The 13,641-nt window shown below is 47.1% G+C and overlaps 1 protein-coding gene and 1 long non-coding RNA gene across 4 annotated transcripts in view; one reads left to right on the top strand and one right to left on the bottom strand.

Moving 5' to 3' along the window:
- Window positions 1-13,641, top strand: part of KIAA1549L (KIAA1549 like) — a 237,327-nt gene that overhangs the window by 165,856 nt on the left and 57,830 nt on the right. For 2 of the 3 annotated variants that reach the window (XM_064492463.1, XM_031459821.2), the window contains exons 11-13: window positions 651-814; window positions 6,696-6,886; window positions 13,084-13,211. In XM_064492463.1, the coding sequence (XP_064348533.1) occupies window positions 651-814; window positions 6,696-6,886; window positions 13,084-13,211 (483 nt within the window). The remainder of the gene's footprint in view (window positions 1-650; window positions 815-6,695; window positions 6,887-13,083; window positions 13,212-13,641) is intronic. The other variant, XM_064492462.1, reaches the window with a different exon arrangement.
- LOC135322659 (uncharacterized) lies at window positions 9,399-13,142 on the bottom strand. The gene is made up of 2 exons (XR_010383367.1): window positions 13,055-13,142; window positions 9,399-9,739 (listed from the first exon to the last, which is right to left on the bottom strand). It is a non-coding gene; the product is annotated as an uncharacterized LOC135322659 (long non-coding RNA).

The following is a 13,641-nucleotide window of genomic DNA, read 5'->3' as shown; positions in this document are numbered from 1 at the left end:
AGCCCCATCCCTCCTAGAGGCACCTACTGTTCTAATAACACATTCTCCTACTGACAGTCGCTTTGGTTACTCTTTTTCACTCTGGCTCTGAGAACAGCCTGATCATTTTGATTAGACCAAGGTATTTCCAAGCCTCCCCAGCCAGCCACTGGGGGCTGGGGCAGATCCAACCATTCACGTATGTTTCATTCATTGCTCACTCAGAGGGTGACTTCACTACAATATTTAGAGTCATTTCTCTGTGGCCCTTGCCTCCTGACTGAGGCACTACCCTCATCCTCAGAGTTCTTCTTCCTTCTTCTCTTTGACTCATGGACATCACCAGTGGAGAAAATCGGTACCAGTCCTCTTCCTCCTCTTAATCATAGTGAAGGCTTGTATTTATGTATTTATTGATTGCACCAAAGGGGTTGCACCAAAGCATCACAAGTACCTTGTCTCTCTGATGCCTCGCAACATGATAGCCCCATTTTACAGATAAGGACCCTGAGACTCAGAGACCTTGAGTAACTTGCCCAAGGCAAGAGCCCCTCTGAGCCCAAACCCTCTTAACCATCTCATGACTTGGGACTTGGAGCCATTTTTCTCCCAGTTGCTTTCCCCGTCCTCGTGCTCTTTGTCACATGCTTTCTGCTGGCTCTTTCCCGCAGCCGTGGTGAAGAACCCGCCCAACAACCTGTGGATCATCGCCGCGGTGCTGGCGCCCATCGCTGTGGTCACGGTCATCATCATCATCATCACTGCAGTGCTCTGCCGGAAGAACAAGAACGACTTCAAGCCGGACACTATGATGAACCTGCCCCAGAGAGCCAAGGTACGTGGCAGAAGCCGTGAGGAGTAGGCAGGAGCCCTGGCCCCCGGGGGCTCTTGGCTTGTGAGGTCATTGCAGGCACCTTCAGAAACATCCTCACGGACCCTCGTGTTGAAGGAGACCCTTTATTTACTTTTTTGAATGTTCAAAAAAATTGTAGTAAAATGTACATAACATAGTCTACCATCCTAGCCATTTTCAAGTGTTCAGTATTGTTATGAATACTTGCAGTATTGTGCAACCTTTATTTTTATACTCAGGATGCAATAGCTGATGTTTATTGAATGCTCACTCTTTGCCATAAGTGCTCCTCAGTGGTTTACATGTACCCACTCAATCTTGGCAGCAGCCCTTTGAGAAAGAGCACTGTTTTACAGCTGAGGAAGCAGAGGCACAGGAAACCAGGAGCTTGATTGACCTGACGGGGGCCTTAGAGGTCATCTAAACTGATACCTTCCTTTTGCAGAGAAGTAACTCAAACAAGATGGCACAGTCAGTAAGTAGCAGAACTAAGGGTAGAACCAGGTCTCTTGGCTCCTAACGCAGGCCTCTTTAGGGGCACATCAGACCCTCAGAACTTTCCTTCTTCCATTGGCCAGAGTGGCTGATCTTCAGAGGCCGCCAGGACAGGCAAGCTGCAGAGCCTTGGCTGGGCAACCGTCAAACTCCAGTTCAGTGGCTCCACTGAAGCCTGGCCAGGAGTCCCGTCCAGTTTGCACAGCCTCCCCAGTGGCTGGGAGGGCAGTGAACTGAGGAAATTCCAAAGGCTGATTTTCTAGTCACGTAGCTCCCTTGATGACAGTCCCCGAGGGAAATACAACGGCCTGGGATACCCAGTGTTTAAATAATGCCTTACAGTTGGCTGGGCTCTTCTAGGTCTGTCCCCTCATTTGCTCATCACAGCAGCCCTATGAGGTGGGTCGTAGCCAGGGCAACTTTTGTTATTTTCATTTTACTGCAGAGAAGCCCAAAGGAAGGGGAGACGTGGGACTAGTCCAAAGTCACGTGACCAGCAGCAGAGCGGGGACTCAGGCCCCTAGCTGAGTCTTTGGACTCTGTCTATATTATATATCTTCCTGAACCCTGAGCTTTGGCGGGTAGGACCCTCTTCCAGCTCTGAACTTTCGAGCTGTGTCTGCCTGTGCAAGAACGAAACAGCAAATGGAATTTCACATCCACCGGAATGCATGACGTGGTGATCACCCTTGCTGGGAGTCACGCATGCCTAGCTGTTTCTGGATGATCACACCTCCTTTCAGCAGAAGAAATCAAATTAATTTTATCATTTATTAAACCAATTCACCTGTTGAGAAGCTGCAGCTTGATTAGATACTCTGTCTCATGAAGAGCCCATCCCCAAAGAATGTCATTCTGCGTCTGCTGACACAAAGGCACCCGCTTCCCAGACGCAGCACGATGCTGGTAATTACCCAAGCACTGAAAAATGAAACTGTTCCAAGAAGGGGTATTTCATTTCCATCTTAGCTTAGTTACAATCTGAGCCTTTCAGACATAACAGTAATTACCAGAATCTAATTGCAGCCGAGCCTAGGAATGCAGAACATGCCGTGCCGAGGTTGTAAATGCCATCTTTGTGTGATAGATTAAGCCAACATTTTATTAATTTGCCAAGATGAGTTGGGCAGCACATGATTTCAGCATATCTTCTGGCTTGAAAGCCATCTGAGGCTGGAACCAGATTCATGTTTGTGGATTTTCATAGCTCCTTTCATGTCCCTGCCCGGTGTATCGTGCTTCCAGAGATAGCCGGCTGCTGTTGAAAAGCAAGCAAATTTATGTTCCATGAGATGATTGAATGCACTTGTGTGAAGAGTAGTTGGTTGTTTTCTCCCTCAGTGAGGCTGGGCTACGCACTTTGATTTCCAAAGCCCTCTTATCATGGGAAGCCAGCAGGGTGGAACTGCCTCTTTCTTACCGCAGTCCTGCCGTTGCAACCCGGGGACACTGCAGTGTTTGTGAGAGGAGAGAGCTGTCTGCATCACTTCTCACAACCTGTGTGTGTGTGAGTAGAATTCATTTAATGCCAAGTGACGAGTCGGAATGAGAAAGTTAGCTTTCGCCACCAATCCAGGGACCAGGAGGATGGTCTCCTGGTCTCCGGGGACACCACTGCGTCTTTAAGGATGCAGGCTGCGGTACCAGAGGACATGGCTGGGGATCCTTGCTGAGACTCACTGATAGACTTAGCATGCTAAGAGGAGGTGAGTGTGGCTGTCCCGGGAGCTGAGGCCAGGCTGTGCACTCCCTCACTCTTCTTCAGAGACAGGGTACCATGGATAGATCACTGTAGCCATTGCTGTCAGCTGGGCTTCTGCAGGTGGAATGTTGAGAAAATGATCAATGCAGGAGGAGGACCAGGCATCATGCCTTTTGCCACCTCCTTCCTTCCTAGTTCACTTTTCCTTAATCTTTGTCTCTGGACTCACAGCCTTTCCCTAGGTTTCTGCTTCTTATAACTGAAAAGAACATGGCCCCCAGGAATAGGCAACCTTAAGAAAAAGTAGTCAGGGCCACATCCAGATGCAGAGTGGAGCTTGGGGGGCCTGCACTGGTTGGCATGACCTTCAGCTTGGGACGGGTTAGTCACCCCCTAAAGATGCTCAGCTGTTTCCTCATTCTCACACTATCTATATGACCCATACTTAACCTCTTTGTGCCTCAATTTTCCCATCTGTGAAATGGGAGTGATAACAGTATTCACTTGGTTGTTGTGAGGATTAAGTGAGTTATGTAAATTACTCTGCGTTGTGCCTGGTACGGAATAAATGTTATATATAATTTTTTTTATTATTACACATACTTTCTTCTTAAATGATCCAGGTAACATGTCTACCTTTGCAATTATTGGAGATTATTTTGAGTTGATCATTTTATAAAACACATTAAAGCAATTATAGATATTTCCTGATGTTGTGTTAATGGTATTAGGGGTCACTGGTGTCTGCCCAATGGGCAGATAGTCTCAGGTGATTTTCAAGTTGATGGTTGAAAGACCACTATCCTGTCAGTCTGAAGAGTAAGGTACTGGTCTTGAGTCTTTCACCACTTAGCTATGTGATCTTCGGCAAGCCACTGAACCTCTCTGAACTTCTGTTTTCTTACCTGTAAAGTAAAGACTGTGCTGTTTGCCCTGCTTTCCCCCCAGGGTTGTTGTGAGGACGAAAGGAGGTGTCAGTGTTTTATAGGCTGTAAGTACTAAACATGTGCATGGATTGTTGTTATGAACTAGTAACAAAGGCCACCTTTGAAGCTTGTTATTCTTTAATGTCTCTCTTTCTGCTCACCCTTCATCAACCCAGTGCCATGAAGTATCCAGCCCAGTGTGAAGGCTGAGGGGCCAAATCCAGAGAGAGGGGGAATGAGAGGGACAGAGGAGAGCCAAATCGGCCCCCTCACTAGGTTCTGAGGACATCTTAGCTACCATTGCAGGCCCCCAATTCCTCCCAGACAGGCCAGGAGTCTCAAAACAGGAGCCAGGCCAAGAATGGTAGGAGATACCCAACCAAGATGGCAAGCTGCAGAAGGAAGGGAGAGGCCATGGGAAGAATCATCAAGCAGTGGTTGGAGGTTCTGGCTCTGGGTCATATAGTACTGGGTTCAAATCCTGGCTCCATCATAAGCCATCTGGGTGAGCCTGGGGAAGTTGCTAACCCTCTCCAAACCTCAGTTTCTTCGTCTTTAAAATGGAGAATCATAACAATACCTACCTCCTTGAACTACCCTTGAGGATGAAATGACATACTTTATGTATTCACTATTGTAACATTAATATCAAGTGAAGCTGAAGCTGTGAGCTCCTGGAGGGTGAAGGACCAGTTCTTAGTCATCTTTATATCTCCAGCACCAAGCCCAGTCCCAGCACAAGCCAGTGCCCAATACCTGGTGTTGGAACAAAACTAACAGGATAATGGAAGCATGGGGTTATGGCAGAAAAGTGACCAACAGGAGAGGTGAAGGGCCTTGGATGTCTTGCCAAAAAGTTTGGGTGCCATGAAGCATTTTTAATGAGGGAGTGACATGACCTGATATGGTTTTAAGGGAGGCAGCTGTGGAGGCCTGTCAAGGGTGGGCCTGGAAGGGATCAGAATGGAAGTCACAAGACCAAGGCAGGAGTCAGTACCACAGCAGGCCTGGAGAGGGAGGGCCAGCTTCTAGAAACATTTCAGCTGAATCCAGTTGGTGATCAGTTGGTCTCAGGAGAAGCAGGCCAGTCCGTATTGGAACGTCAAGTCATCCCAAGGCCGCATTCTGTTTCACATAGCCCCCGGGGAGGAGAGGGAAGTGAACAAACACTGTTTCAGAAATGCACTCCCAGCTCTTGGCAGAGAATGTCAGTGATTACCACGTGGGTCAGAGTGTGAGTGTCTCAGAGAAGAGGGAGCGGTGACCACATTTCCCAGGGTGGGTTTCCCAGGGAACTGAGGGAAGTGTCTGTGGCTCTACTACAGGCTGCTTGAAATGAGGGAGTTTTGTAGGATTTAGCAATAAAACGTCACCCTCTCCTGAGACACAGTAGTAAGATTTGATGCGTTGGGCTACAGCCCTAGACCATTAAAATCTGGCTAGAGGCTTCCAGTTACAATTCTCAGCTAAATCAGCTAATAAAGGAAGAGCTTCTGATCATATCAGGTTCTGATAGAATCCAGATGATGGAGGTCAAGTTTCATCCTCAGATTTTGTTAAGTCACTGATGTCCTTTTCACCTGGCCTATGATTTCGTAGGAAGGCAGACAACATTAACTAGTATTAATTGAGCACGTACTGTGTGCTAGGTCCTTAGCTAAATGCTGAACTTGAATTTACTCATCTAATCCACACTGAGTCCCTTTGACGGTGGTTAAATATCGCTGTCACAGACATACACATTTGATCCTGCTCGCACTATTATATTTTACAGGTGAGGAAACTGATGTGCTGAGAATTTCAGTAACTTACCCAAGGTCACCCAGCTCATATGTGGCAGAGCCAGGATTTGAACCCAGACCGTCTGTTTGTGGAACTGTTGCTCTTAACCACCCCACTGTCCTGCCTCTGTGTTGTGCTGCGTTGGGGTATAAAGCAGAATAGAGACACCCACAGGAATTGTTTAAACACACTTCTTGGTTTTTTATTACCCCACTAATAAATGTCTGTTGGGTTTTGCTCACAGCTGCCCTATTCACTGGGGGTTCAGACATTGTGCAATAAAAGGATTGCTAATTTCCACAGTAATAAATTATAGGAGAGCCGGCCTGCTGAAGGGAGAGGTGTGGGTTAAAGAGTGATTCCATAAATTCCATTTTATTATTAATAATTGCACTGCCTTGCATGTGGTGGCACCTTTCTTCCCCTCTGTTTTCAGATCTGTGATTCCCCTTTAATACTCGAGGGTGGTGGAGGGAAAGCAGATACGATTATCTTCATTTCTCCGGTGAGAAAATTGAGGTTCAGAGTTCAAGCAACTGGGCAAAGTCACACACCTGCTATTACACAGGATTTAAGGGATGACAGAATGTTCCTAGGTAGGAGAAGGCAGGACCTGCTTAATGTAGCAATTAAGAGTTTCTAATTAGCAGTATTCAGTGACTTAAAATGAGTGGCCCTAAATCCTTGAAAGAATTTGCTCTCACACACGGATTTGCGTCTTGCTTACACTACTCATTTTTCTGAGTAAGTCTTCTCCATAGAGGTTCTGAGGCTAGGCAGAATTAACACAGATTCTGATTCTGCAGAGACAGAAATTATGGTGGAGATTCAACTCTTGTTCATGGGAAAACTAAGTTTGGTCCCATCACGTGCACTTTCCCGCCTGTCTTCTCTTAAAGCTGCCATGAGCGTCACGCTTTGCCAGAAACATGACGGCAAATCTGTTTCCTCTTTGCAGCCTGTGCAAGGCTTTGATTATGCCAAGCAGCACCTGGGCCAGCAAGGGGCCGACGAGGAGGTCATCCCCGTGACTCAGGAAACGGTGGTCCTCCCGCTGCCCATTAGAGATGCTCCTGCCTCTCAGGAAAGGGATGCCCCCCAGGACGGAAGCACCATCAAGACAGCCAAGTCCATTGAAACCAGAAAGAGGTAGGCACGGGGCCAGCGTCTGCCTCTCTGTGTCTGCATGAGAAATAATTGATGGGGAGAGCAGCTGAAACCCTCAAGTTAATTCCTCTGTTCTTTTTAAAAATCCCCCTTCATGCTTGTTTTGAATATTTGAAAAGGAAATGAAGGAAGAAGGTAAGAATCACAATCCCTGCTTCTCATGAGCCACCCTTTGTAAGGTTTCATGTGGCTGGTCAGCTACAATGGTAGAGGTTTAACTCATATTATTATAAAAATTTGACACTGATGTCACCCATATTTTTTAATTTGTCTTTAAAGCAGTGCCTTTGATTCAGAATAATTGTATTTTATCTGACAATTTATAGAGCTTCTAATTTTAGTTCAAAAACCATTTATTGAGTTTTTACATGAACAGAACACTTTGACAGGCATTGGGGAGGATGATAAAAAGGTTTTGAGATTGATTCCTGACCCTGAGCATCTCATGATGGGAAGGTAGAGAGATGAGTCGCTGGAATACCAAGTATGATGGGCAGGTACCCACAGTGGAGTCTGAATGAAGTACTAGGGAAAGAGAAGGGGAAGCACTGGATTCTGATGAGGGACCGCGTGTTGGAGGAGGTTCTGTTTCAGCCGAGCCTTGAAGGGTAAGTGGGATGTCGGTAGGTGGGAAGAGAGAAAGCCACGTAGTCTGGAAGAGCTGCGAGAGATGCGGGACCGCCGTGCTCACTTAATGGTGGGTGTCCCTGGAGTTTAGAGTTCACGGTGGTTGGGATGTAGTGAAGGATGAAACTGGAAGATGGATTAAGACTGTGGAGGGTGTTACCTGCCAGGCTAAGGAGTTTGACCTTTATTCTCTAGGCAATGGGAAGCCACCGAAAATTCTTCAGGAAGATAGTTATGTCCAGCCTGTATCTTAGAAAGACTACTCCAGTGGCAGTGTGGACAATAGATGGGAGAGGTTAGGTTAGAGGCCACGAGACTAGTTACAAGGACTTTGCAATCGCCTCACAAAGACGTAATGAACTCTGTGGCGAGCCCTGTTGTCTGGCTGAACCAGCTCCCATTGCCAACCCCTTTCTCCCTTGCCTGGGACTGCAGTGGAGGCTGGACAAGCTACATTCTCCTGCCCTCCTTCCCTCCCTTCACCTAACAGAGATTTGTTGATTGTGTGCTGTTTACCAGGCATTGGGGATACTACAGTGAACAAGACGACGTTTCTTCTCCCGTGGTGCATACAGTTTGGTGGGGAGAGACAGACAGTAAGCAAACAGAGAAATAGATCTGTAGTAGGTAAGGTGGTGATGAGTGTGAAGAAGAAAACCAAAGCATGGAAAGGTGGAGAGGGGGAGATGGTGCTGTTTTAGCAGGAAGTTGGGGAAGGTCTCTCAGATGAAGTGACATTGGAGAAAGACCTGATTGAAATGACATGTAAGCCTTGAAGCTATCTAGGGCAAGAATGTTCCAAGCAGACGAGGCAGTATGTGCAAAGCCCCGAGGAGGGAACTTCTTGACTTGCTTAAAGAGGAGCAAGAGGGCCAAAGAGGCTGATCTGAGCTGGGGAGGAAGTGGTAGCAGGTGAGTCAGAGAGGCTACCTGAGGTTGATCATGTCAGGCTTTGTGGACCACATCAGGACTTGGAGTTTTATTGTGAATAAAGATCAGGAGTCATTGGAGGGTTTTGAGAGGAACAGTTTGGGGATGTGACTTGCAGTTTTAGAGGCTCTGTCTGGCTGCTGTGGGGAAAAGAGATTGTCAAGAAGCAGAGAGACCCACTAGAAGGCTATTGCAGGAGTTCAGGTGAGACACTGTGGTGTGGACCAGGGCATGGAGTTGTGAGAAGTGATTGTGTTCTAGAGATATTTTGAAGGAAGAGCTGACAGAATTTACTGAGAGGTCATTGTAAGGTATGGACACAGAGAGGGATGAATTTGCCAGGTACTGTGCTGGGAAAGACAGGAGAAGTTTGGAGGGGATGATCAAGAGCTTGGATGTGGGCCTGTTAAGCTTGAGATGCCCATTGGACATGCAAGTGGAGATGCTGAGAGCTCAGTTAACCATATGCATCTGGAGTTCAGAGGAGAGGTCCAGAACAGAAATATAAAGAGAGGAGTTGTCAATGTTTAGTTATTTGAAAGCTGTGAGACCAGATGGGCACCTAGGAGAGTGCAGACAGAGAAGAGAGCCAAGAACTGACCCCGGGACATCGCAATGCAGGTGATGAAGGTGAATCAACAAGAGAGACTGAAAAGCATCAGGAAGAAAGGCAGGGGGAGAACAAAACAAGAGTGGGATCTGAGAAGCCAAGAGAAAGGAGTTGTTTAAGGAGGAAAGAAGGATTGTCTGTGTCAAATACACAAATTCTATATTGGAGTCAAGCAGCGAGACTCTGTGCTTTCTCCCAGGAGCTCTTGGTAGCTGAGAAACAGGTGCAGAGAAGCAGAGAGTTGGGTTTCAGCTTGTGTGGGGAAGAACGTTGAGGCATTGTGGGTTAGTCATCTGTGGCTCCGTAACAAACCACTCCAGACAAAGCTTAGCAGCTCAAAACAACAACCATTTATTGAGCTCATGATTTTTGATGGGCCAGCAGTTTAGGCTGAGCTCAGCTAGGTGGTTCTTTAGTCTGAGCTAGGCTTGGCTGATCTCAGCTGGGCTCATTCATGCTTCTGTAGTCAGGTAGTGGGTCCACAGGGCTTGCTTGTTGATGACCACCTTGTCTGGGGCGGCCAGGTGACTAGAGCCTCCTGGCATCCTCCAGCAGGCTGGCCCTGGCTCTCTCACAGGGTGGTTACAGGGTTCCATGGCCAGCAAGCAAACAAGCCCCAAAGGCACAAGCACTTCTCAGCTCTCTGCTTGTGTCATGTCTGCTTTGTCCTGTTGGCCAAACCAAGACACACAGTCAAGTCCAGAGTCATTGCGGGAGGGGTCTGCCCTAAGCTTCATTACAGGAAGTTGTGAACAAATTGGGACCTTAAGTGCAACAGTCCACCCCAGCATGGAGAGTTGAAATGTACAAAGAAGTGATGGATGACTTAACTGAGTTGACTGGCAAGTCATCTTATCTATTGTAATTACTCCCTTTATGATCTTTGCCAAGTACAATAAAGGCATGTTAATAACTTATTTATCACCTATTTAGAGGACACTGAAAAGAAAGAAATAGAATTAGTAAAATTAGGATATTAGCAGAGCACTGCACTGCCAGGAAGAATAGGAACTTTTCCACCCATTCAAGTTGAGTGGTTTAAAGTGTGCAGAGATTTATTTTAAAAAATTGTTTTAGAGTAAGGTTTTCTTCTTGAATTAGCAAGGAGTGTACACTTGCTAATCAAATTCAAATACTTAACCTCATATTTTTATTAAGAAATATTAGCTTGTGAAACAAATGCAAATAAACAGTGTCTACCCTGTTGAATGATTTCTCCATTTGCTTCATAATTTTAACATAAAAATATGATTTTACCAAGGGCTGGCTATATCATTGCAAAAGCTGTGGGAGAATCCTCACTCACGTCTGTTCAAGTCCAGCTGACCACAGGCATCTCTGATCATTTGGGAAGATTCTACGATGCCAAATCCAAGAGCAAACCCATCGTGCATCTATGTTTCTGTCTTCCCCAACTGGCCACAACTGTTTTGTCACTCCTACTAGATCAGAATGCGTGACCGCTCAGAATGGGTCAGTTAGATGGTCCAAAAAGTCTTGAAAATGAGAAATGGGGGAAACCAATGATTTGGTGGTCATTAAGATATTTAAAAATTGTTTTAAAACTGAAGGAAAATGGAAGATTCAGCCATTTGAAGACACCGAGACAAATGTTGCAAATCCTTTTCCTTCTGTAGATTCTTGGTGATGTTATTTTATTGGTCCATGACTGGGATTAGTGAGCAAGGCTGGAGAATCAACCTCACAGGGACAGCCACTGGCAGTGGGTACTTCAGTGCAGTGATTGGTCATGATTGTTCAGTAATTGATTAATTCCCCACCCCCAACATCGTTCTTCCAGAGTTCCTGTACACCCATATCCTCAGAATGGGGACTGCTGAGTTCAGTAGCCTTAAACTGCAACCTCTCAGGAGACACTTTCAAAAACATTTTTTGTAACTGTCGTGAGTGGACAGACACATACGCACACATCTCACGCTCTGTTTTTGATCAGAAGTTCTGAACTGACAGTTCTGTGTAAACATAAGTCTATAACCTGATGCAAAGAATAAAGCAGAATTAGGTTTTTGCGCCTCCAGAAATGTGCTCATTCACACCTTTCCTTGCAGTGAGAGGAATAGCCAGAAAATTTTGTTTCAAAATCCAGTGAGGGAAAGGGTGTGCCAATGCTCCAAAAACCGTTAACTATTTTGTGCATGTAAAATAGATTGCCTTTCCCTTTCTTTTCCTTCTGGACCTCAGTGAAAGCCTCTTTGTCCCAGTGAAGCCAGTTGGAAGAGTGTGCGCCATTAACTGTGAGATTCTGAAAACAATCCAAGGGCGTATGTCTTCTCTGGGTATGTGTTGTTTGCACACCCAGCACTCAGTGATCAAATAATTCGTGCCTCATCCATCCTTCACATTACTACATTTTTTGTATTAGTGTTTTACGGTGAAAGAGATTGTGGCCAAACACACTGGGAAGTGCTAGATTAAACAAAACGAGATGAGTCTCTCTATGGCAGGACTGATCAGAGCCTTTGATGTGCTAATGTGATGGAGGAGGATCCAGAGAAGGGGCACAGTAAACAGCGTCTCCCAAACTTAACGCTGGTCTGCGGATCCTTGGCTCCGGGGCTCCGGGGAACGTTCGAGGCCGACTCTGCCTCATCCCACCGTCGTGAGCGGGCACCTTCACTGTGGTTTTTAGGGTGCTAGAGGGCACGAAAGTGTACAGGGCTGAGAATCCTGGATTCCCAGAGGGTGAAGACAGAGAGGAGGAGGAGGAAGAGGAGCGCCCACAAGCACACACAGCTTCCATTTGAGAAGCTGTTTCCTTACGGGTCAAGTGCTGCATTTTATCCAAGTCAGTTTTCCATTGTAGGGGTTGGGCGCCATTAGGCTCTGAATTTGGACAGTTGACAATAGAAGAACAAGGGGTTTGGTGAGCCTCTGGATGGCCGCCTGCTGATTGGCTCCCGCAGAGGGGAAGGCAGTGGGTCTTTATGCTCAGCCCACCCCCAGGCTGGCCCGATTGGAGGGAGCATGAGCCCCAGCAGGGGTTCCCAAGAGCCCATTTTCCCACAGGTTCCAGAAGACCAAAGTCTGGCCCCGAGGGAAGGGGAGAAGGCCCTGTGTGAAGGCCTGCCTCACCCAGGGCCTTGCAGGAGACGGAAGGGGAGGGACCGTGGCCTGTGGTGAAAGCCCCTACCTGCAGGGGGAGCCCTAGCTTCCAGGGCTGACTGGCCACTTCCAGCTCCGCTGTGGACAAAACACCTCACCTCCTGAGCTTCACGTTCCTCACTTGCTGACACGGGTGACAGTCACCACATCAGTGGGTTATCATAAGGATGCGTGAACAGTTTCAAAGCGCGGTCCTTAGCATACAGTGGGTGCTCCTGACAGACAGCTTTTGGAGAACATGGTGGCGTCTTGATATCTCTATATACCTTATAGCTGGCACAAAACTCAGTGCAGAGTAGGTGCACATGAAGTATTTCCTGAATGCATGAATAGCTCAAATTGGTACCAATCAACACAGTTAAAGAACACGTGTGTATAAGCGTGCATGTGTGTGTGTGTGCGAGACAGAGTGAAGAACTCAGTCATGGAGTGACTTAATCTTTAGGGGTCAAGGTATATTCTGGAAAGAGACCAACCAAAGAGAACTGTGTTTTGTGCGTGGCCCTTAAGATGCCATGTGAATCAAACACTCTGCAGCACCACCCAAAGTGCTGTGTTTTAAAAAGAGGGCACGTTTACAAATGCCGTCACCACCGTTTCCATAGTCACTGGGGTTAATGAAAAAGAGATGGGAACAGAGGGCTGCCCTCACTCAACTTCTCTGTGGAGCTGAGCACTGGTAAACGCACTTCAGAACAGCTGGCTGCTTGAGCCATGCTGTAGTGTCGGCTTTGTCCACCCCCCCCCCCCTTTTTCCTGGATCATTTCTTCTTTGTAGATAAAACCGGAATGAAAAGCCACAGACATAAACTGTGCAAATAAAATAGCCTTGAGAGGAGGCTGCTCTAGTTGAAACTTACCGTCTCCCTGTTGCTATGGTTACCTCCAGCAGGTCGCCCAGTGAGAATGGCTCTGTCATCAGCAACGAATCAGGGAAGCCCAGCTCGGGGAGGCACTCGCCCCAGAATGTAATAGCACAGCAGAAAGTGACAAAGGAGGAGGCACGGAAGAGAAATGGTAAGAAGCCTTCCCTGCCAAGTACCACCCCCGAGCCCATTGCACATGCCCTCGCGCACGCGCGTGCACACCCTAGCACACCAGTGTGCTTTAACACCCCCACCCCCGTTCTTCTCTCTCTTGTGTCCCACAAAGCCCAGGAGTTTCCTACCTGCCCCTTGAGGTATCGCCTTACCCCCTTCTCTGAATTACTCTGTTTTGCTCTTTCTGCCCTCTCTTCTTATGGGATTGTGTAGGACCTTAGAAAAACCCTATACAGAATGAACTGATATTTGCTTAGAGATTTTTCTAATTTAGGGGGTGAATCACTTGATTTCTAGCACCAGGTGCACTGGGGTGACAGTGTACGCTGCTTGTCTTGGAGATTTCCCCTCATTTCCTTGCGCTGACTCCCTCGGTAAGTTTCAGGGGTTCAGTCTATGCCAGGGAG

This window comes from Camelus dromedarius, chromosome 12, assembly GCF_036321535.1.
Source record: "Camelus dromedarius isolate mCamDro1 chromosome 12, mCamDro1.pat, whole genome shotgun sequence".
NCBI lineage: Eukaryota > Metazoa > Chordata > Mammalia > Artiodactyla > Camelidae > Camelus > Camelus dromedarius.
Note: the sequence above shows the minus strand (reverse complement) of the source record. Positions and strands in the feature narration are given on the sequence as shown.